The 21,912-nt window shown below is 50.3% G+C and overlaps 1 protein-coding gene across 2 annotated transcripts in view; it reads right to left on the bottom strand.

Annotated features, from left to right (window-relative positions):
* The window catches only part of jmjd1cb (jumonji domain containing 1Cb), an 81,900-nt gene that overhangs the window by 31,887 nt on the left and 28,101 nt on the right, over positions 1 to 21,912 (bottom strand). For both annotated transcript variants that reach the window (XM_067244283.1, XM_067244284.1), the window contains exon 2: positions 20,864 to 21,058. In XM_067244283.1, the coding sequence (XP_067100384.1) occupies positions 20,864 to 21,058 (195 nt within the window). The remainder of the gene's footprint in view (positions 1 to 20,863; positions 21,059 to 21,912) is intronic.

The following is a 21,912-nucleotide window of genomic DNA, read 5'->3' as shown; positions in this document are numbered from 1 at the left end:
TATGAAGGAAACTACCAGGATGTGAAAGTTTCCAGCACCCAGACTGTAGACTCATTAAGAGTCTATAAATATAACCAGTCATCAGAGTAAACTATGAGGCCAGGTCAAGACAGCACAGCTTTGCAGTAACATGCGGATACGAGAGAGACCACCAACACTAAAGACTGGCCATGGATGTCAACATCCATCTAAACCAACAAACAATGACATGACCTAACTGGATAAGCAGGTTTGGAGACTGAAGCTCTCGTAGTCACGAGGACTCATCAGCAGGGTTGAACCAAGGACACACATGCCTGTTCACTTTCTCTTCCATCTTATCATTCACTCTCCTCTCCTTGCCTTCCCTCCCCCTCTCCTCTCCTCTCCCCCTCCCCTCCTCGCTTCCCCTCTCCTCTCCCCCTCCCCCTCCCCGCTATCCCTCTCCTCTCCCCTCCCCCTCCCTTCCTCTCCTCTCTTCCCCTCCTTTCCCCTCCTCTCCTCTACCAGACACACAGCTCTATGCGCTCAGCCTCCATCTGACTTTTCTAGGACAGATAAATTTAGAAACACAGAGAGCTGGCGGGAGGGAGAGAGAGAGACAAAAAGAGATACACAAGAGCGAGAGAGGGAGGGGAGAGAAAAGAAAGAGAGAAAGTTTGTGCTGTCCTGTATACATCAATCCAAATTGGGCTGTGACTGCTTGTCCTGTGTGCTTCACTGGTTATTGATACAGAGTCATGGGGAGGGCAGAAGGGACTTCCTTAGTCTACTAACATCAGTGAGTCTCTGCATAAGAATGTAAAGTACAGTGTTTTGTTTTTTGTTTTTTTACTTCTGATGTTACAAATTGACAGTGATGAACGGTAGCGAATCAGTTGTAGTGTGTGTCGGGGCTGTAGAGTGGCCTCTGGTCTCCACTGCTCTCATCCCTCTCTCAGGACAGACTGGACTGTTTGGCATCCCAATGAAGTTCCTCTCCATCACCCCTTGATAACGAAGACAGACCCATTCACACACACACACACACACTCTCTCTCTCACACACACACACACACACAGTCTTGCTCTTCCAAAATGGGGTCACATCTGCCACAAACCGACGGGGACCAAGACGACACAACACGGTCTGCACAGCCTCAACATGTCCCCAGAAACACACGCGCTTTCATGTTCCGGGGGGGGGGGGGGTTCTGACAAAGCAGAGCTGACCGTTTTGGCAGCACACAAAGCCTCGTCTCCCAAACATGGTCCTCCCTTCTCCCAGCTAGACTAGGAGTCTGGTCCTGGCCAGCAGAACTGGAACAGTAATTCCCCAGTAAATATTTGATGTGGCTGAGTGCAGTGGAAGGTAAAGGAGAGGACGGAGCTCATGCATAGCTAAGTAACCTGGAGGTCCTCTTGGATGGGCTCTGTGCGTGTGTGTGTGAGAGAGACAGAGAGAGTGTGTGTGTGTTGGGCTCCATCCTCCTGTGAAATGTCTCTACTGCCAGGGGGGAAACAGGAGGCTCCTATCTGATGAAGGTCATGGTGGAGCAGAGCTCTGGTTACAAATGCATGCGCGCACACACTGAACCACACACACCAACACACACACACACACACAGCCTGTCTCTCTCTGACTGGCTCTTCACAACCACACAGTGACTAACACGCACAGACACAGACTGCGAGAACCAGACATACACGCCCACAAATGCATGCAAACAAACAACACAAACAGTGCCGTCTTAACCACGGGCTACACCCCATCTGCCCCAGTGTGTATTCAGTGTGTCGTGTTGTATTACAATGTTTTCATAATTCAAGACCAGTTCAGGTGTGTGTGTGTGTGTAACGAGGCAGGGTACTGTAGATAAACAGTTCCCAGGCTTAGATTCCACAACCTAGGCCCATCTCAGCGTTGCAGGTCCATTTGCAGAAGAGCTTAATAACAGGACCCTTGTTTCCTATTAAAAAGAGCTGGCTGCAGTCTGAAGCAGCCCAGGTGGAGCAGATAGCCCAGTAGGAGTGGAGGCCAAGCCCAGCCACACTAGGACACACTGTCACACCGCAATGTCAAGGACACGGCCGCGTAATGGCTGTGTGTGTGCGGGTGTGTGTACGTGTGTGTACACTTGCAGGCTAGGCCATGCTTTGAGACTCCTCTCTACTCCTAATGAGAGACACAAAGCAGCCACTGTGTCCACGAGAAGGAGAGATAGAGGGAGGGAGGGAGACAGAGAAAGAGCGAGTAACTGTCACAGAGGCACACCCAAACAGACAGAGGGGGGGGGGGGGATAGACCAACGAGGCTGTGCTTCTTAGCTCCACATTCCTCGGCTATGAGAACAAGCACATCTCCTGACAAGAGTCCCCTAGCACAGCAGAGCAGAACTGAGACCGCAGGAGATGAGGCCTCCTCTCATACTGGCTCATATCCTTTCATAGAGAGATGGGGCAAATTCATCAACTATGCAATCACACACACACACACACACACACACCAACAGTTTACAGTCGCACACCTACCCACATGAGATCAAAACAAACAGCCCCCAGCCATCAGATTTCTTTAACCAATTCAATCAAGGGTCAAACCACAAGCAAGGTCAACGAGAAGAATAGCTTCAAAGACTGAACCCACTGCGGTATGAGTCTGTGGGTGTGTGTTGGTGTGTGTGTGTGTGTGTGTGCGCACGCGTGTGTTTCCAAATAGCAGCCGTCTCTCTTTTTTCCTTCCTGGTATAATTAGAAACAGACTCTGCACAGTGCTGCATTGACGCTCTGCTGGCTAAGTGGGTCATAGTGCAGGCTGCCGCCCCTCCATCTGAGAAACACCCACACACACACACACACACACACACACACACACACACACACACACACACACACACACACACACACACACACACACACACATACCCCCACACACACACATACCCCCCCCCACACACGCACACACACATACCCCCCCACACACACACACACACACACACACGCGCACACACACATACCCCCCCCCACACACACACACACACACACGCACACACACACGCACCCCCCCACACACACACACACACACACCTACCCCCCCCCCCACACACACACACACGCACACACACACACACACACACACACACACACACACACACACACACACACATACCCCCACACACACACATACCCCCCCCCACACACGCACACACACATACCCCCCCACACACACACACACACACACACACGCGCACACACACATACCCCCCCCCACACACACACACACACACACGCACACACACACGCACCCCCCCACACACACACACACACACACCTACCCCCCCCCCCACACACACACACACGCACACACACACACACACACACACACACACACACACCCACGGTCAATCATTCTCTCACACACACGGGACACAGTAGACCATACAGAACACACCCACGGTGGATCAGATTCGCCAGGTTGCCATGGAGGTGTCCAGGCTCTCTACCAGAGGGGTTTTGTCTTGTCAGCAACGCACACACACACACACACACACACGCACCTGCGCATACACACACACGCCTGCGCATACACACACACACACACAACACTGTATGTGACAATACGCCACATATGTCAACAGATCATATAGAACCTTCAAAAACAACACTTGTCTGCACAACAACGCAATCCGTCAGCAAACACGACCACATCCTCACAGAGACACCACCCCCCTGACCTCAAGACAAGCAGGTGAGCCAGCAGACACAACTGGAGCCGTACTCTTGGAGACCAGCCATGTCATTCTTGAGTGTCTGTCCATAATAAAGGCTGCGCATAGTTTAATATGACTAAGCACTGGTCCACACAGCTAGCCTAGTCTAGGCCTATAGCACACTTAAACATAGAGAAGTCTCCACATTTGAATCGAGGCTGTAGAGAGCAGACTCCAACACAGGCTTCTTCAGGCAGAAGCTGTAGGAGGTGACAGTGGTTCCAGTATGCTAGGTCTAGATGTTGTTCTGGAAAGTGCCATTCAAGTAGTGTGGAGAAGAGGGGAGCCTGGCACTCCCTGTTCTGCAGTGGAGTCTTCTTGGGGACGGGAGGTACGGAGCGCTAGGTAGACCACACACAACACGGCCTCTGAGAGTGTGTGTGTCTGTGGGTGTGTGTGTGTCTGTGGGTGTGTGTGTGTGTCTGTGGGTGTGTCTGTGGGTGTGTGTGTGTCTGTGGGTGTGTGTGTGTCTGTGGGTGTGTGGGCGTCTGTGGTACAGGCAGAACAGGAAGCACAGACATATAAAAGCGAGGCTATCTTTAGAAAACAGCTTTGGCTACGGTTCAGCAGAGTTACATAGCGTTCCATAACACCAGCAGGTTAGAAACCCCCCAGAACAGGACTGAGGTAAAAGCTACATACACGTAGAAGACCAAATGACCACAGAGATCTCCCTAGGTTAATAGCGGATTGTTAGTAGCCTGAACCGCAAAAGTTAAACTCCTCCCAAAAATTACTGTTTTACAACAGCGAATTACCTTAAAATAGATGAATGAGTTTTAAGAGAGAAAGCTAAAGTTACCTCGCTGGTGTTTCAGAGTCTCCGGAATGAGAGGAGCGGAAAAACAGGAACTGTTCACCCACGTACTGTCCAGACTAGCGTGGGGAACAGATGAGAGAGAAAGGGAGAAAGGAAAAAGAGAGAGAGAGAGAGGTGTTTCTCGTCCTCCGTGGCGTCTTGTGCTGGGTCGAGTGCGAGCCAAGCTCAGAGAGCAGACTGTCCCTGGCAGACCACGAGCTACACGGCAGACATTTTAACTGCCTGACAAAAACAGGGGCTGACGCAGAGAGAGAGAAAGAGAGAGAAGCTGGAGACACCGCACTGGCTCGCTCGCTCACTCAATCTCCCTCCCTCTCTTTCCTCTCTCTCTCTCTCTCTCTCTTTCTCTCTCTCTCACTCACTCCACTCTCCCTCCCTTTATGTCCTTGCTTCTCGCTCTTGCACAGACACACACTCCCCCCTCCCTCCCTCTCTTCCACTCTCCCTCTGTTCGTCTATGTGCCCGACTCTCTCCCAGGGCAGATTATTATTCAGGCTTTGTCATCATCAGAAGCTTCCAGCAGTAGCAAAGCCACGAAGAGATAGACAGAAAGACACATAAACCAGAACAGACCAGAACAGACCAGTACAGACCAGTAAGGACCAGTAACAGGAAGGAACAGTCCAGAAGTCACCCTAGGTTCTGAATGACTTTATCTAAAGATCTGGATCCGTGACAGAGCCTTGTCTCTAGGGATTTGTTATACAACATGGCTCCTCTCTTTATATATCTCTACGACGTGTGTGTGTGTTGCTTTACAAAGGACCCGAGTGTTGGTCAGTCAGCTAGCTTGCTGCAGAGAGTTAGAAAGAGAGGAGGACGGGAGGTAGGCGAGAGCTAGATGAGGGCTTTAGGAACAGGGGAGAGTGGTGGGTGTCTAACTAATCCCTCCATCACAGGTGGCTGTGTAGGAGAGGAGAAGAGGGAGGAAGCGGGGAAGGCACAGAGAGGAGTCACGTCTAGAATGACTCATTCTGTGTGACTGTGTGTGTGTGTGTGTGTTGTCTAGCCTAGTTAGTCATCTGGAGGGCGGGTCAGAACTCAGAGACACAGCAGGTTATACTAAAGGCTACCAGTATACCACAGCTCTGTTATTGCACACAGTTGGTAGTGTAGAAGCAAGCTTGATAGCACAGACAAAACAGAGACACTGGGAAAACACAGGCACACGCACACACACACAGGGCTGTTCCGCAGCCCTGTGTTGTTGGCAGCAGTGGAGTCGTGCCCACAGTGGTCCAGCTGTCATGACAGGCTGATCAGACCACACTCATACTGCCTGGGCCTGGGGAACTAAATACTACACCTAGATACACACACACACACACACACACACTAACCCACAATACTACCCCACACACACCCCAACCTTCTACAGAATGTGTCTGATTCAATGACGTGACCTGTCTGTGTAGAAACAGTTATACCAGCTAGTGAAGGCCAATTAGGATAAGGATAGTTTCTACACAGATCTTCATCCGGGATGAGTGATCCCCTCCTGCATCACCACCCAGTCCACCCGTCATCCTATACAGATATACAGTATCTAGTGTGGGGTGCTCCATGCGGAGAACAGCCCAGACAGGCAGATACATGGAAGTTAGGGAGTGGGAGGGCAGGAGAGAAGGTCATATCTGAACAGTAAGTCTGTCTGGCAGGCAACACTATTCATCTGCCTCCCCGATCAATACGACTGTGGTGTGGTTCCACTCTCACTTACAGAGCGTTTGAATAGTGCCAAGTAGCTAACCAAACGTACGAAACCAGCGTTCCCTTCGCGCCAGCACACGAGTGTCGTGACGTGCCTTTCGACTCCTGCGAATAGCCTTTCTCCTCTATGGGCTTTAAACGGCGAGACACAGATTGTTTATCTAGGCCATCGTAGCGTAACATCACATCAGATCACCTCGTGTGTGTGTGTGTGTGTGTGTTAGAACAGCCTAGGAGACACAGAGACAATGTTATGTAAGACCGGGCAGCGTCCCAGTCCGATGTGATCAAGACTAAAGCCCATCATCGCAGAGTTTAGAGCAGCAGCAGATCATGGGGCCCTGAGAGCACCCAGGCAGGACGTCCACGCGTCAAGGAGCCACGGAGATTTCCCCGGCACAAAGGAGAAGAAGACAAGTTGATTTCTGTCTTTCTTTGTCTTTCTTTATCTCAGCTCTATCTCAGAACTCATAATCAATAATTTAGGAGAGAAGGGAGGAGGAGAGGAGGGGAGACGAGGGGAGGGAGTCTAATCTTTCTGGCAGCTGGTACTACAACACACACAACCTGTCCTGAAATATATCTGAATACACACACACACACACAAATGACCCAGGAGTAATTGGCTCAGGTTCTGCCCAGCGGGTTTGTTTCTCATTAACCTTATCCAGCCTGGGGCCACCATGTCCTTCTTCAGCCCCCTGGCCTGCTCCACTATGAGCTGTGTAGATGTCTGCCACACTGAACCTGACTGCCTGGTCGTAAGACTGGCTGGCGGGGGTGTCTGGCTAGCTGGGTGCCTGACTGACTGGTGAAGAACACAAAACGGATCTTTCAGTCTGACATTTTTCAGCCAGTGGCATTGTGAATGGGCTGGCCCAAGTTCAGATCCACTCATTCATGTAAATACGAGCGGTGTTAAGTCTATATGTTTAGTGTACTGGTGCATTACAGTAAGTCCCTCTCTGCGTAGCTGAGGAGTTGACCCCAGATCACGCCGCTGATCCACAGCTAGTCCTCTGACCTCCACAATCCCTTGCTATCCTACAGCACCTGTCTGGCTGCCAGCCTTCCCCTGCCCTCCCGCCTCTCCCTGCCTCTCTCCTCTGCAGTAATACCCTGGTCTCCATCTGCCTCTCCTTACCAGGATTAAAGCCTGGCTATTGTCACACAAACTGAGACCCGCAGAGCCCCCTACACACACACACACAAAGCCATATTCTGTCAACGGCTATGAGTCCGACCTGATAATAAATTAAAAAAACTGACACACTAACGAGGTATATAGGCCTGTTATACCTATGAGGAGTATCTAGGCAGACAGCAAGCCAGAGAAATAGCTACACAGCTAGCTTGTTTGCGGCAGTGTGTTACGCAATCAGCGTGATTAAGCAGCATAGCAGGATTTATTGGTCGCTATAAACTTCTGTCTGTCTGTCTGTCTGTCTGATATATGGCTATATCTAAGTGAGCAGAGTAGAATGACAGAGGAAGCATGCAGGCAGGCAGGCCAGTGGAAACAGAGACAGCCGCCCTATTTTTATGGGCCCATGAAGAACTAACACCCATCGCTAGGGTTACTATGCCTTGGGAGACTATGGTTATTTCTAGACGCAACAACTGCCCATGGAGGCCTGGGACCTGAGCCATGATGTAACACACCTACCTACTGACAGGCCCTGTTGACGAGGTGGCCCCCTCTGGTGCTGGGTTAGCACGGCGACGCAGGCTCTGGGTAGCTCCTGGCTCTCTAAAGCCAGTCTGCAGCAACCTGCCCTACCCTCGTGTTGATGTACCGTCTGACATGAACACCGTTGTCACGGTCCCAGTGAAGAGCCGCCGTGGCTTGTGACAGACGCCGTACGACACTGTGCTACCGTAGCAGCCTTTTACCGCAGAGGGATGCAGGTGACACACACAGGTGGTGTGTGACCTGGAATGGCGCCGCAGGCCTAGAATAGAGCAGTGATGGAGATGAAGATCTCACTGTGTGGTTTAAAGATAGAAACATATGTGAGCACGTCCTCCTAAAACACACACACACACACAAACAAACACACACACGATGGAAAGACCAGGAGCATAACTGTAGAACTGACCATGTTGAAGCATCACCATCACAAACAATCTCAAACACACCATTCCGTAGATAGTCGACCAATCAAAACATGCACGTTTCAACATTTTCTTAAGAGACACAATAGGCTTCCTTAAACTGTAAAACACACACACACACACCCACCCCTGCCTTCCTCCGGAGGACAGAGGAAGTTCTGCCTCAGAGACACTATGCTCTTTGTTTCCACGTCAACAAACAGAGCCTCTACTCAGGCCACATAACAAGAAGACTGTGGTGTCTCGCCTCGTGATGCCAATTTAGTGTGTGTATGTGTGTGTGTCTGTGTGTGTGTGTGGTACGCACAGTGTGGTATGGTGTGCTCTTTCATGTTTACCAAATTAGCCCTGTTGCTAGGAGACGTAGTATGACTCCAGAGGTGGCTCCTGAAGAGTGAAAACAAAGAGCACTCTTTTCCCCTGCTTTTTCTATCCCTTCCTTCCTTCCTCTCTCTCTCTCTCCCTCTCCCTACCCTCTCTCTCTCTCTCTCTCTCTCTCTCTCTCTCTCGCTCTCAGAAAACCATAAGGATTCCATTAGTAGTAAGGGGACCATGATGAACATACATACAATATACAAGAGCACAGTTGGGCTCCTATCAAACACTCACTGCTGAATATCTGCTTCATTACTACATCCACACAAGCATGGATCGTATACCGATCCCATAGCTGTAAAGAGTGGGATTTTCAAATCAACACTCACACACACCCACCCTCATTTAGCGGGTAGAAATATCTGGAAGACTCTCCTGGTATCTGCCCATGCAGGTGTGGAGGAAAAACAGACCTGCTCTAAATCAAGTCATGGATGTGAACACATTCATGTGTAGGTGTGGCAGCTGACAGAACATTCTAGATACAGTACACCACCATACAGGTTGGACTGTTTACATACCAGCCTTGTTAAGTACATTCTCTGGCCTCCAGCAGACTAACTGGTCTTCGGGAACAGCAGGGCTGAGCCAGCGTAGGTATGTGGGAGAACTACACTGCACTGTCAATGAGAACATCTCCCACCCACTAATACCACAGGAGGTGTAAGCACACATTATCGCCAGCACACACTCCAGGGAACGTTTAGGGACAGACACCTTTTGCAGATAGTTTACGATAGATAATTGCAGCATCGTCAACAAACATGGAGAGAAAATGAACCCTGAGGGGGTTGACTTGCAAATATTCAGCCAATTAACTTCTCATTTTAATCGTTGACATAAGAAGGGGGGGGGGAGGGGATCCCTATTGGACTAATCAAGTTTGTATTCCTGACAGGATCTCAGCATTGAGAGACATGGAGGGAGTGAGATGAGGGAATGGAGAGAGAAGCGTTGGGGTAAAAATAGAGGCAGAGTACGAGAGGAGCTGGCATCAAAGAAAAAGTCTGATGACATTTCTCAGCGTCAGAACGGTTCACACACCCCTGCTGACACTGAGAGAGAGAGAGAGAGAGAGAGAGAGAGAGAGAGAGAGAGAGAGAGAGAGAGAGAGAGAGAGAGCAACCTAGCAGGCTTCTCAGGCTCCCCCAGATGAAGACTAAGAACTACAACATCAAAGAGGACTCTGCTGGATCTTTCTCCAGCATTCACATTTCTAAAATAACTTCCTGAGGAAGATGGTTCCCACTGTTTTCTCTCTCTCCTTCCCACCCCCTCTCCTTTCACCTTCCCATCCCAGCCCCTTTCCTTCTCTCTCTCTCTCTTCCCCTCACCAGAAACGCATCATATCAGTTAACTGTACATTAATATTCCAGAAGTTGTACAGTTGTTGTTGGCATTCAAATGGTCTGAAACTGATCCTCCTCCTTCTCCCCCCCTCCTCCTCTCCTCTCCCTCCTCCTTCTCCCCTCCTCCTCCTCTCCCTCCTCCTCCTCCTCCTCCTCCTCTCCCTCATCCTCCTCTTCCTCCTCTCTCTCCTCCTCCGTTTAATTGGTGCATCTAACCTGAGCAGTGGTGGCCTGTAATTGTCTCAGTGAGAGAACGGGGAACAAGACTCCTGACAGATGTGGTGTTTGCAAAGTCACAGCACTATTGCATCCAATCAAAGCATTTCTGTGACTGTTTGTGTGTGTGTGTGTGGGTGTGTGCGTGCGCTTGTCTTCTACTTTTTCTTCTGCCCTTTGCTCTCTCAGGTTGCGTGGGCTGAATCCCCTGGTGTGTATGAGGTGACGGTGCTCCGGTGTTCAGGTGCTCCGGTGTTCAGGTGCTCCGGTGTTCAGGTGCTCCGGTGTTCAGGTGCTCCGGTGTTCAGGTGCTCCGGTGTTCAGGTGCTCCGGTGTTCAGGTGCTCCGGTGTTCAGGTGCTCCGGTGTTCAGGTGCTCCGGTGTTCAGGTGCTGGACACTGAGGACCCTGGACGTGCTCCAGAACCCTTCAGGCTGCTCCCGCTACTGCCTTTCTCTGAGAACGTTCTCCACACAAGCACCTGCCGTGTCTTCCCCCCCTCTGCCTCCATCCTTCTCCCTACCTCACCTCCCTTTTTCTTTCTGTCTCTCTCCTGCGCTCTCTCCCTCGCTCGCTCTGTTGGACCAAAATGAGGTCACATGGAAAAAATGAAAAGTACGGCTATAAATAATGCAGAAAGAATATTCAGAGAAGGAGGTATTTTCAGACTGCTTCAGTCTCCAATCCGGTACTACATCGCCCCCAAAATGGAACAAGCCAGGCCGCTGTGCTGTACCATTCCTGGCTGAACACCACTACGGCAGCCATTTTGACAATGTCCAGGTCACGTTTGTGTTCTATGGAGTGCCATTTTATCCATTGTCCTGTGTCTGCGTACGAACTGTATACTAGCAACATACCTGATATTACAGAGATAAGACCACACACAGTGACTGCCTGGGAAGCAGAGTAGCCTTTTTAATTTGATATAATTTGTTTAAAATATAACTGTGGAGTAACACACACACACACTTCACAAGGATTTTTTTTTTCTTCCAGAAACGGAACCTCGATTGTACAATATTATGTTTTTCCATAACCACTGTATACATCTGCCTCTCTCTCTCTCTCTCTCTCCCCCTGCATCTCTCTCTCTCTCTCCCCTTGCATCTCTCTCTCTCTCCCCCTGCATCTCTCTCCCTCTCTCTTTCCCCCTGCATCTCTCTCCCTCTCTCTTTCCCCCTGCATATCTCTCTCTCCCCCTGCATCTCTCTCTCTTTCCCCCTGCCTCCCTCTCTCTCTCTCTCTCCCCCTGCATCTCTCTCTCTTTCCCCCTGCCTCCCTCTCTCTCTCTCTTTCCCCCTGCATATCTCTCTCTCTGACATGAAAGCTGTAAAATGAGGCCAGCTGAGTGTGCCAGGGAAGAGTGTTCAACAGCAGCAGTCGCAGGCACGGGGCCAGGAGGGGATCTGTGAAGCTGGACGAGAGCGATGGAGGGAAGAGAGGAAGGGAAGCGAAGGGCAAACCTCCATTAGATTTAATGCAAGCTCTGCAGTCCCAAGCGTGGCCATGCCTGGGCAGGACTGGGCAAGGTTGGCAGACGGGCAGGCGGCTGCTTCAGCATTAGTATCCATCTAGCTGAGCAATGCCAAAGGACGCGCCGAGTATTCTCACACACGATATATCACTACTGACCTCGCTCCCAAAATCTCCACATCCACCCTTGCTCTCTCTTTTGGTTTCTCTCTCATGACCTTTCCACTCGGTGCTGATTCTCTCTCTCTCTCTCTCTCTCTCTCTCTCTGCAGTGTGATCACACAAACAAGGGGATTCATCTTTGATAGGTTCACACAGTATACTACTGAGACTAGGGCTGATGTAATTTCTGTCTTAGGGATGCAAGAAAATAGCACACACACCCACACACAAACAGCGTAAGTGAACAGCAGACACGTGCAGGGTTTCCTGATTCCTTTGTTCAGCATCTCTCTCCCTCTCTTCCTTTTTGTCTTTCTCTCTCTCACAAAGACAACAGAAAAGCACGCACAGTCTTTGTTTGACAATAAAGACTCTCCGGACCTCGATAGCCTTGCCCACCTGCCTTCTTCCTCCTGTCTGTCAGATTCAAGGTTCCACTGCGGTCAAGAGACATGGTGATGTAACAGCATTTACAAAAAACCTCCCAACAGGAAGGTAATGGAGTCCCAGTGAACCAGGAAGCCATGACCTAGATGTGTAGCACTTGGCCCCTCTGGACACAGTCCCCGGCAACACTGGCTGGGTGTCTGGGAGACCGTTGCTTGTTGACTAACATTGATAAAAGACTTGCGGCCCTCGTTCCCCCTAGAATACTTCCTCACAGACCAAACAGCCCAGCCGAGAAGAGCTTGGATGGTATAGCACAACAACACGACGACCGAACCATCAACAAGGGAGATAGAGGTTCTGCCACCGGCTGACAATCAAGTGTACAACTCACCTCACACATGGCCAGGCTGCACAAATACAACGTCTCAACCAACAGCAGATGATGCCACACCTGACACACCTCCTCACACTTGGGTGTGGGTTTAGGAGGGTGGATGACTTCTTTATAGGCTCACATGTCAGAGGCAGCGCACACGCACACACTGGGGAGTCGGTGTGCGTGAGTGTGAGAGAGAAGAGGTATGACTCATTCAGCCTTTTTACTGTGCGGAGGCGGATTGGGTCTGGTCTCTTCCATAAAATGGGGGAGAGAGAGAAAAATCGGAGATGGACAGAAAATGGTAGGGGAGGTCCGGAGGGAGAAAACCCTCTGGAATTCAATTGTACGCACGCCATGAGCCGTCGATGAGCTCATAACTACAGGTAAACAACCTGATGTTTCAGCTGGGGCTCTCTGAAGGCAACCTCTCCCACCATCCCTGCTGGGCCCCCCTCTGGTCCTTCACAGCATACAGGATGGAGGCCCACCAAACATAGGCCTGTGCCATTTCATCCACAGTGAAATATGGTACAGCCTTCGCATAGATAATCCATTCTCGGTAATCTATGAAGTCCCTTTGGGAAGCACGCCCACAACGTCTCTGGTGCAAGCTACCATGCTCAAGCTGAAGAGATCTGCTGAGTGCTGAGAAACTGGGAGGAGTCGAAGAACAACAACAGAAGTGACTTGAATAGGTCTACTGCACACCTCATTAGAACATGCCAAGCCTTATTCCACTGTTTAGCCTAGCTACAACTGGCAACTATGCTGAGCAAGGCTAACCAAGGCCTTTGGACATTATTCAAGCAGTTACAAGCTATACAGAAAAGACCCAGAAAGTCAAGTATCAGAAGTGTACAATTCTAACAATATTTTGGTGGTCTGAGTCAAGTAACAGTCTGTAGGTATCATGCACAGTGCAAATTGCATTGTAGAGCCTAGTAGCCAACCATATGCTGATATTACGAAATAAGTCCTACCTAGAGTGTTTTGAAAACAACGAGATCTTGCTTTTTATGGAAGTAGACCAATATTTAAACCACCCGTCCTCTACACTCATCTTCTTGTCTGAATCACACAGAGTTACCAAACAGGAAACCCTTAGAGACTTACTTCCTCTGAACACACCCACACACACAGACACACACCACAACCAAAATGGGGTGTGAGCACTTCCTCTGGTTGAAGAAGAAAAATAACACTGACTAGTGACAATGTGACCGGCCGGGCCGCACCGCTCTGTCTGTGTGTGTGTGTGTGTGTGTGTGTATGTGTGTGTGTGTGTATGTGTCTGTGTATGTGTGTATACAAGCTGGTGCAGCAAAAGGTCACTGATATTCAGGCTCAGCAAGAAACAAGCCACTGCCCTAACTCCTGTATCAAAGTCAGAAAGGTAAAATGCAGTGCAGCACAACCACCCCCACACCCACATCGACACACACAAGCACACACACACACACACAGACACACACAGACACACAAAGAACACACTTTAAATGGGGCAGCCAGTCATTGCACAGACCAGCAGAAGTGTACCCTAGCTTGACCCAGACTCACAGACCTCCCTTTCACTTGCCTGCACACAAACACAATGTAACTTTGCATAGCGCTGAGCTGTCCTCTGCTCTCTAGCTGTCTGTCATCATCCACCAGTGAGGAGCTGAGGGGAGGGAAGGAGAGAAGAGGAGAGAGGAGAGAGACTGGTCTGGGCAATGTGCCAGGGTAATGTACAAGCAGAGTAAATGCCAGAGGTCAGAAAAAGGCTTTAGACAGTTCTCCTGCACTGCCAACTTTTTAACTGCAGCTTCTCTGCATAGTGTTGTGTTTGTTCCACAGCACAGAGAGAGACATCTCAAAGACTATACACAACTTCAAGAGAACCATTATTCACTACTTCAACAGAGCCTGCTACCTTGAGGTAGCAGTCAGTAGTGACACATTGTAATCTCAGTCTCCTTCCTGCTTGCCAAGCTCCCCTTCCTATCCAGGGTGACACCTTCCTGTCAAGGAAAAGGAAATATATTGAGCTGTCTGGCTTCTCTCCAGCCCTTATAGGGATGACGGCAGCCGCTTGGAATTGTGGGACGGAGACCGGAGACTGGCTTTTCCATGCTGCTACGGCAAATGCTGCCGCCGCAAGGGCATCTGGGAAAATCATCCATCTACAACATGGAAAACAGCTCCATCACCATGAGAGAAATGGATAGAGAGAGGAAGAGAGACGCGGAGGAGAGAGAGAGGGACAAACAAAGACAGAATGGTGAGAGAGCGATAGAGCTGTGTAGAGAGAGACGGAGCGTGAGCGGGTGAGAAGGGAGGAGAACGAGAAGGGGGCTTTTCCAAAAACATGGACTTACAATCAAGGTTTTGTGTTCATCTGACTGTTCTACTCTGCAGAGTCAAAGAGGCCTAGGACCATCCCACAATCTCTTTCTATCTCCGTCTCTCTCCCTCTCCCACTAAACAAAGACAAAAGTTAAAGAGTGAATGAAGTGGATTTGTCTTGGTGAGGCAGCCGATGTGGGCTACATTGTTCTGCTTTGGTCACGATAGGGAACACAGGAAGGGCCGAGGAGGAGATGAGAGAGCTGAGAGAGACTAATTAAAGACAAATGTAGAAAGAGAGCAGTCAGGGGCTGCGCATACACACAAGGGACTGGGTGGGTGTGCGTGTGTGTGTATGCACATGTGTGTGTGTGTGTGTGTGTGTGGGGGGGGGGTGTCAATGTACCATGAAGTCATGTCATTTTTCCAGAACACGGAGGGGGGGAGGGGGGGGGAGGGGTCTACTGCACCAGCCCCACCCCTCAGATTGACTCAATAACTCAACCACAATAGCCCCTCCCCCATTAAGACATTACACACACACACACACACCAGGTCCAACCCCTTCTGGATGGAAGGGGAAGCAGCCCCAGGCTCTGCCTGTAAATGCAGCCTGGCTCTGATTGCTGCCATTAAGGAGCCAGCTGTGCAGTTGGCAGTGAAGGATCATCTGTGTACTGCCTGTCTGTGTGCGTCTCCCTCCGATACACTCACCACATACACACCCACACCTCTGAACACACGCACCACATACACACCCACACTTCTGAACACACGCACCACATACACACCCACACCTCTGAACACACGCACCACATACACACCCACACCTCTGAACACACGCACCACATACACACCCACACCTCTGAACACACGCACCACATACACACCCACAGCTCTGAACACACGCACCACATACACACCCACACCTCTGAACGACAACACACCCGACACAATGAGCTAAAACACGACCACAGTGAGATACAGTAGGTACACTTAACAATCGTGTTCAAACACACGCATGCACAGACAGGCACACACACACAAACACACACACACACACAGTCATACATCTGTAGAATGACAGCCTGACAGTGTTCTTTATTACAGGCAGGCCTGCACTACCTCCTCAGGCAGCTCAAGGTACGCACGCAGAAGCACACGCACACACACACACGCACGCACGCACACACACTTTAGCAGATGACTAGAAGCTCAGGGGGTAGAGGTCATGGAGGGCGAGGTCTGTTGAGCCAGTAACACAAGATCAACAAAACCACCGAACCTTTTTACAGCCGTGCAGAGCAAACTAGACCGCATTCTAGAGCACTCGAAAGTCCAGTGACATTTTAACGACCGCGGTGCAGAGAGAGAGAGAGAGAGAGAGAGAGAGAGAGAGAGAGAGAGAGAGAGAGAGAGAGAGAGAGAGCACAGAGTTCTGGAGCAGCGGCCGAGAGTTCTTGAAGGTCCTCCGCTAATCAGAATAAAGCCCTGGTTCCATCCATCAGGCTGGCGTCTGCTGACAGGCTGCTGGTGGTCTGACGGGCAGCACACGGGACAGGCCAGGGGTGTTAGCTAATGAAAAACACTCATCCCAGTCCTCAGCAGGAAGACATGTGTATGTACCTGGAAGCACCAGCCCCTACACACCCCCCAGTCCATACAAACATGGCCATATTCTACAGGGGGAGCGAGCAGATGTCTATAAATAGAAAGACAGGAAGTGCAACCTTGTTTACGGGACGGCCTCGTGAGCTAATATTGAATAAGGCACCAAGGTCAGTGTGTGTGTGTGTGTGTGTGTGTGTGTGTGTGTGTGTGTGTGTGTGTGTGTGTGTGTGTGTGTGTGTGAAAAAGAGGTGTGAGGAGGGTAAGGGGGTGAAGTAAACTGGTTTGTGTGTGTGTGTGTATATGAGAGAGAGAGAGAGAGAGAGAGAGAGAGAGAGAGAGAGAGAGAGAGAGAGAGAGAGAGAGAGAGAGAGAGAGAGAGAGAATGCAAGTATGCATGTGACGGATATTGGAGAAGGATAGGGATAAGGTAAAGAGCTGCATGGCGGAGGAGTCAGGATAAAGTAAACTAGTGTGTGTGGTGTGTTTGGTGTGTGTGTGTGTGTGTAGGTGGGGGGCAGGGCAGGGGGGTAACATAAGCTAGTGTTGGAGGAGAGAAGAGAGAGGGGGAGGAAGGAGAAAGAGAGGAGGTAAAGTAAACCGTGTGTCTAGCATTTGTCTTGATGACAGCTGACACAGACACCCCCATGGGAGAGAGAGAGGGAGAGAGACAGAGGAGCAGGAGGAGAGGAGAGCGGGGGGAAGGGTGGAGAGAGAGAGAGAGAGGAGCAGGAGGAGAGGAGAGCGGAGGGGGAAGGGTGGAGAGAGAGAGAGAGAGAGAGAGAGAGAGAGAGAGAGAGAGAGAGAGAGAGAGAGAGAGGAGCAGGAGGAGAGGAGAGCGGAGGGGGAAGGGTGGAGAGAGAGAGAGGAGCAGGAGGAGAGGAGAGCGGAGGGGGAAGGGTGGAGAGAGAGAGAGAGAGAGAGAGACAGAGAGAGAGGAGCAGGAGGAGAGGAGAGCGGAGGGGGAAGGGTGGAGAGAGAGAGAGAGGAGCAGGAGGAGAGGAGAGCGGGGGGAAGGGTGGAGAGAGAGAGAGAGAGAGAGAGAGAGAGAGAGAGAGAGAGAGAGAGAGAGAGAGAGAGAGAGAGAGAGAGAGAGCGGGGGGAAGGGTGGAGAGAGAGAGAGAGAGAGAGAGAGAGAGAGAGAGAGAGAGAGAGAGAGAGAGAGAGAGAGAGAGAGAGAAGAGCAGGAGGAGAGGAGACATACAGGGGGAGGAGGGGGGGGTCTGGTCTCACAGTGTTAATCATTTCCTCGAGGGATCCAGGAGGGGGCCATACAAAGGGGGGTTGAGAGCTCTGCATGGGGGACAGCTGTGTTTGAGAGGTCAGGGATCATCTGGACAGACCATAATATGCTGCTCAACAGGAAAGATTGGTGAGATTGCTAAGCAATTATCCTGTACAGTCACCCACAGAGTCAAATAGACAAGCAATAAAACACACCCCCCATCCTAAACATAGATAATGTAGACAACCTGAGCACATGTCACAACACACACCGTGAGCCTGGGTTATATTGAGTGGAACCTATTGCCCTGAATCAGCTGTATGAACAGAGCGTATGACAGCTGACAGCTGGTCAAAAACCTTCCGGAACCAGTGAGTCGGCGAGGGCCACAGTGTGAGAGGGAACCTGGGAGTCCTTGGTGTGATAAGAGCATCTAGTGCAGCCCCTCCAGCCCAGCTCCCCTCCAGCCCAGCTCCCCTCCAGCCCAGCTCCCCTCCAGCTCCCAGCTCCCCTCAGCCTGCTCTGGAAATCCTTCACTGGCTTGACGGAGTAATGACTTCTCATGCGGCTGCTTTAAGGATTATAAATCAAGCCCATTGTTCTTCACAGGAGTGATTTCATATTCTGCATTCCACCCCACGCAACGCTCGCCGCATAATCTATCCAGCGAGCATGACGGGCTGCTCACAAACCCAGAGGGCGGGGGGCCGCTCTCCTCTGTGGAAGCGTGTGTGTACGTGCCTGTGACGCCCAGTGTTTGTAAACATGACCATTAGCCTGTCAGATTCAGCCAGTTTCACTCAGAGCTCGTATAAATACGCCTGTCAACAAACTTAACAGCACAGTCCGTGACTAGTTCTAGGAACACATATCTCGAGCAGAGCACTGGATCACATCGCTAATAGGTGTCTCACACTGGTAGGGACACAGTTAACACAACACATGTTCACAACACACTGACATCCATACCCCACATGGCAGAGGAAGCGATACACAGGTTTGTGTGAATCAGTCGATTCAGTCGAGAGAGAGAGAGAGAGAGAGAGAGAGAGAGAGAGAGAGAGAGAGAGAGAGTGACAGACAGACAGACAGACAGACAGAGAGAGAGAGAGAGAGAGAGAGAGAGAGAGAGAGAGTGACAGAGAGAGACAGAAAGAAAGAGACAGAAAGAGACTGTAAATAAAGGCTGTAAATGTCTGCTCTGCTGGAACCAGGACCAGCTGCCATAAAGAGTCCAGCTGCTTTGATTGTGTTCGAGACAGAGGAGGACAGACAGAGGTAAACAGAGAGAAACGGAGGGAGAAAGAACCGGAGAAAGGGAAAACAGTCAAAGGACAGGGGAGAATGACTGCACTGTGAGGAAGAATAAGAAAGGAGAGTGGATGAGAGAGAGTGGATGAGAAAGAGTGGGTGAGAGAGAGTGGGTGAGAGAGAGTGGATGAGAGAGAGTGGATGAGAGAGAGTGGGTGAGAGAGAGTGGATGAGAGAGAGTGGGTGAGAGAGAGTGGGTGAGAGAGTGGAAGAGAGAGAGTTGGTGAGAGAGAGTGGAGAGAGAGAGTGGGTGAGAGAGAGTGGGTGAGAGAGAGTGGATGAGAAAAAAAAAGAAAAAAAAAGGAGAGGAGAGGAGAAAAGATGAAGACCGACAACAATAGTAGTAGCACAGCTGATGCTGGGACAAAGAGATGAATGGGGAGTGTAATTAGCGTTTTGCGAGGAGTTAGCTGAGGTAATTAGGCCTATGTTACATAATGGTTTAATAACAAGGCTGAGAGAGCCCTGCCTGGTGCCTGGTGTCTGAGGAGCTGGTCTGGGGCAGGCACCCTGAGTTATGGTGGTCATTAACCTGGAGGTGCTGCTGGAGAGGGCCTTACTCTGACCTCCCTGACCTCCCTGGAGAAAAACCATTACAGACCAGTCTAGACCCAGAGGGCGGGCAGAGATTTGATATACTATATGATTTTTTTATACACAAAAGTGTGTTTGTAATGTGTAAAGTGCGTTTGTGTGTGTATATCTTTGTACCGAGTATTAAAGATAAAAAAGCCAGAGTGTAGGCCTACTACTGTCTCCATATCTGTCACTTTCCATCCAACCCTTCTCCCCCTCCACTCTCCCCCCTCCCATCTCCCCCCCCCCTCTCTCTCTGTCTCCATCCGTTTCTCTGCCTCCCCCGTTCTCTCTCTCTCACTGACAGACTTTGAACTCTTATCTCCCCCGCGTGTGGCAGATGGCGCTGTGTGCTGCGTTACATAATCAAAACAGCACATTTCCTCAGAAACACACCCATCTCTCCCCTATCTGAGAGCAGGCCCAACACCGAAGCTGTTAAACATTCATAGGCCTGTCAGAGGCACGGAGACGACACACATCCACAAACAAACCCAAAAGCCCCTGTGATCGCCTGTTTAGCCCAATGTGCTTATGCGTGCGTGTGCACGTGTCTCCGTGCACGTGTACTTTCACACAGATCATCACACCAACTCTAATGTTCCCCAAGTGCTCAGTGGGACCAAACCTCTCTCCAAATAAATAATGAGTTTATTGTCAGACACAGACCTCCCACTTCAGAAAGCCCCAAATCGCCCCATTCCTCATAACAACCAGCGTGTTGTGAAGTGTGTGTGAGAAGTCACAGCTGCAACTGGGAGTGCTCTGTAGTAAACACAAGCACCACCACACAAGAGCATGTGTGTATATACTGTATAGAACAGTTGGCGTCGATAAAGCTCAATTTCAGGACCAATGCTGCCGTGAGATCAGAGCCATAACAGTATTTTAAATGCATATGATCTGATAAAGGTAACTGTATTAGCAAAAGATCTTTGAGGAAACTTTCAATAAATGTACACAATGCCTGTACACAACACAGCTATGAATACAAGAAAGAAACTCTACATATTGTATAACACGGTTTTCCACAGTGGCTGAAAGTGTGTGTGTAGTGTGTGTGTGTGTGTACTATGTGTGTCATGGCTATCAACTCACCAGGGTGGGCCACTGGATGTGTTTAGCCTTGGTCCCCTGGCCTTGCAGCAGTCCTCCTCCTCTCTCTCTCTCTCCTCCTCCCTCCTTCCTCTTGGCCCAGACCAGCTGGTGCTCCAGCAGGAACACCTGGAAGTCCTCGTACACCTTCACCCACTCGCGCTTCTCCCACTCCTGGTCGTCAAACTCCACATACACCTGCATCCAGGGGATAGAGAGGCGGGCGTTAGATTCGGTTCATGTAGTCCGAACAGGAAGAGCATCATTGTTTGTGATTCATTTTCATTTGGACATTAGAGGATAGTTGGTCAAAGCACAGGTCGTAAGAATAATAACAAACAAGGCGGTTTGGACCAGCCAGTGTGAACAAGTGCACTATATCATAGGCCTGCTGGTTGTCCAGCTGGTACTTATACTGAGGGCTGGGCCTGAAGGTTAATGATGTGTTGAGCGGTCAACAGCACAGACCAAGAGTTCCTTTTAATAGGCAACTCCTCCCAGCAGATAAGAATGTGAGGTGTTGACCTATTACCTCCTTTAACCAGGGAGGACTAAGCCAAGTCAAGCACTTTGCTACAGGGCCCACAGAAGACGACACGGAACAACAAACAGGCCTGAGCTTAAAGTCAAGTGTGTGTGTGTGTGCGTGCAAGTGACAGCAATTTTTGTCTCCGAGCACTGCCCACGGTTCAATCCCACACACCTCATTTAAACGTTCACGACAGCGTGAGCTCACGAGAGCTTTCCTTCAGAGGCTGACACAGATGATGTCACGCCGGCTGTGTATGATTGAGGGATTTTTGTCTCAGCAGAGTCGGAAGTGCGGACGCTCGACACACACTGGGTGTCAAAGACAAAGGAGAAGCACTGAGAGGGAAACTCCAGTTTCCAAACGTGGCGTGTTGCACAACCCTGTAACCCCATGTGAATGACAAGAGTGCTAACAGGCGCAGGTTGTGCAATGTGGATATTCGACCAAAAATGATTCACAGATCCCATTTATCATCGACACCATTCCTCATGCTCGGTGTGTTGTGTGTGTGTGTGTGAGA

The sequence above is a fragment of the Osmerus mordax genome, chromosome 10 (genome assembly GCF_038355195.1).
Source record: "Osmerus mordax isolate fOsmMor3 chromosome 10, fOsmMor3.pri, whole genome shotgun sequence".
NCBI classification, from domain to species: Eukaryota; Metazoa; Chordata; class Actinopteri; order Osmeriformes; family Osmeridae; genus Osmerus; species Osmerus mordax.
Note: the sequence above shows the minus strand (reverse complement) of the source record. Positions and strands in the feature narration are given on the sequence as shown.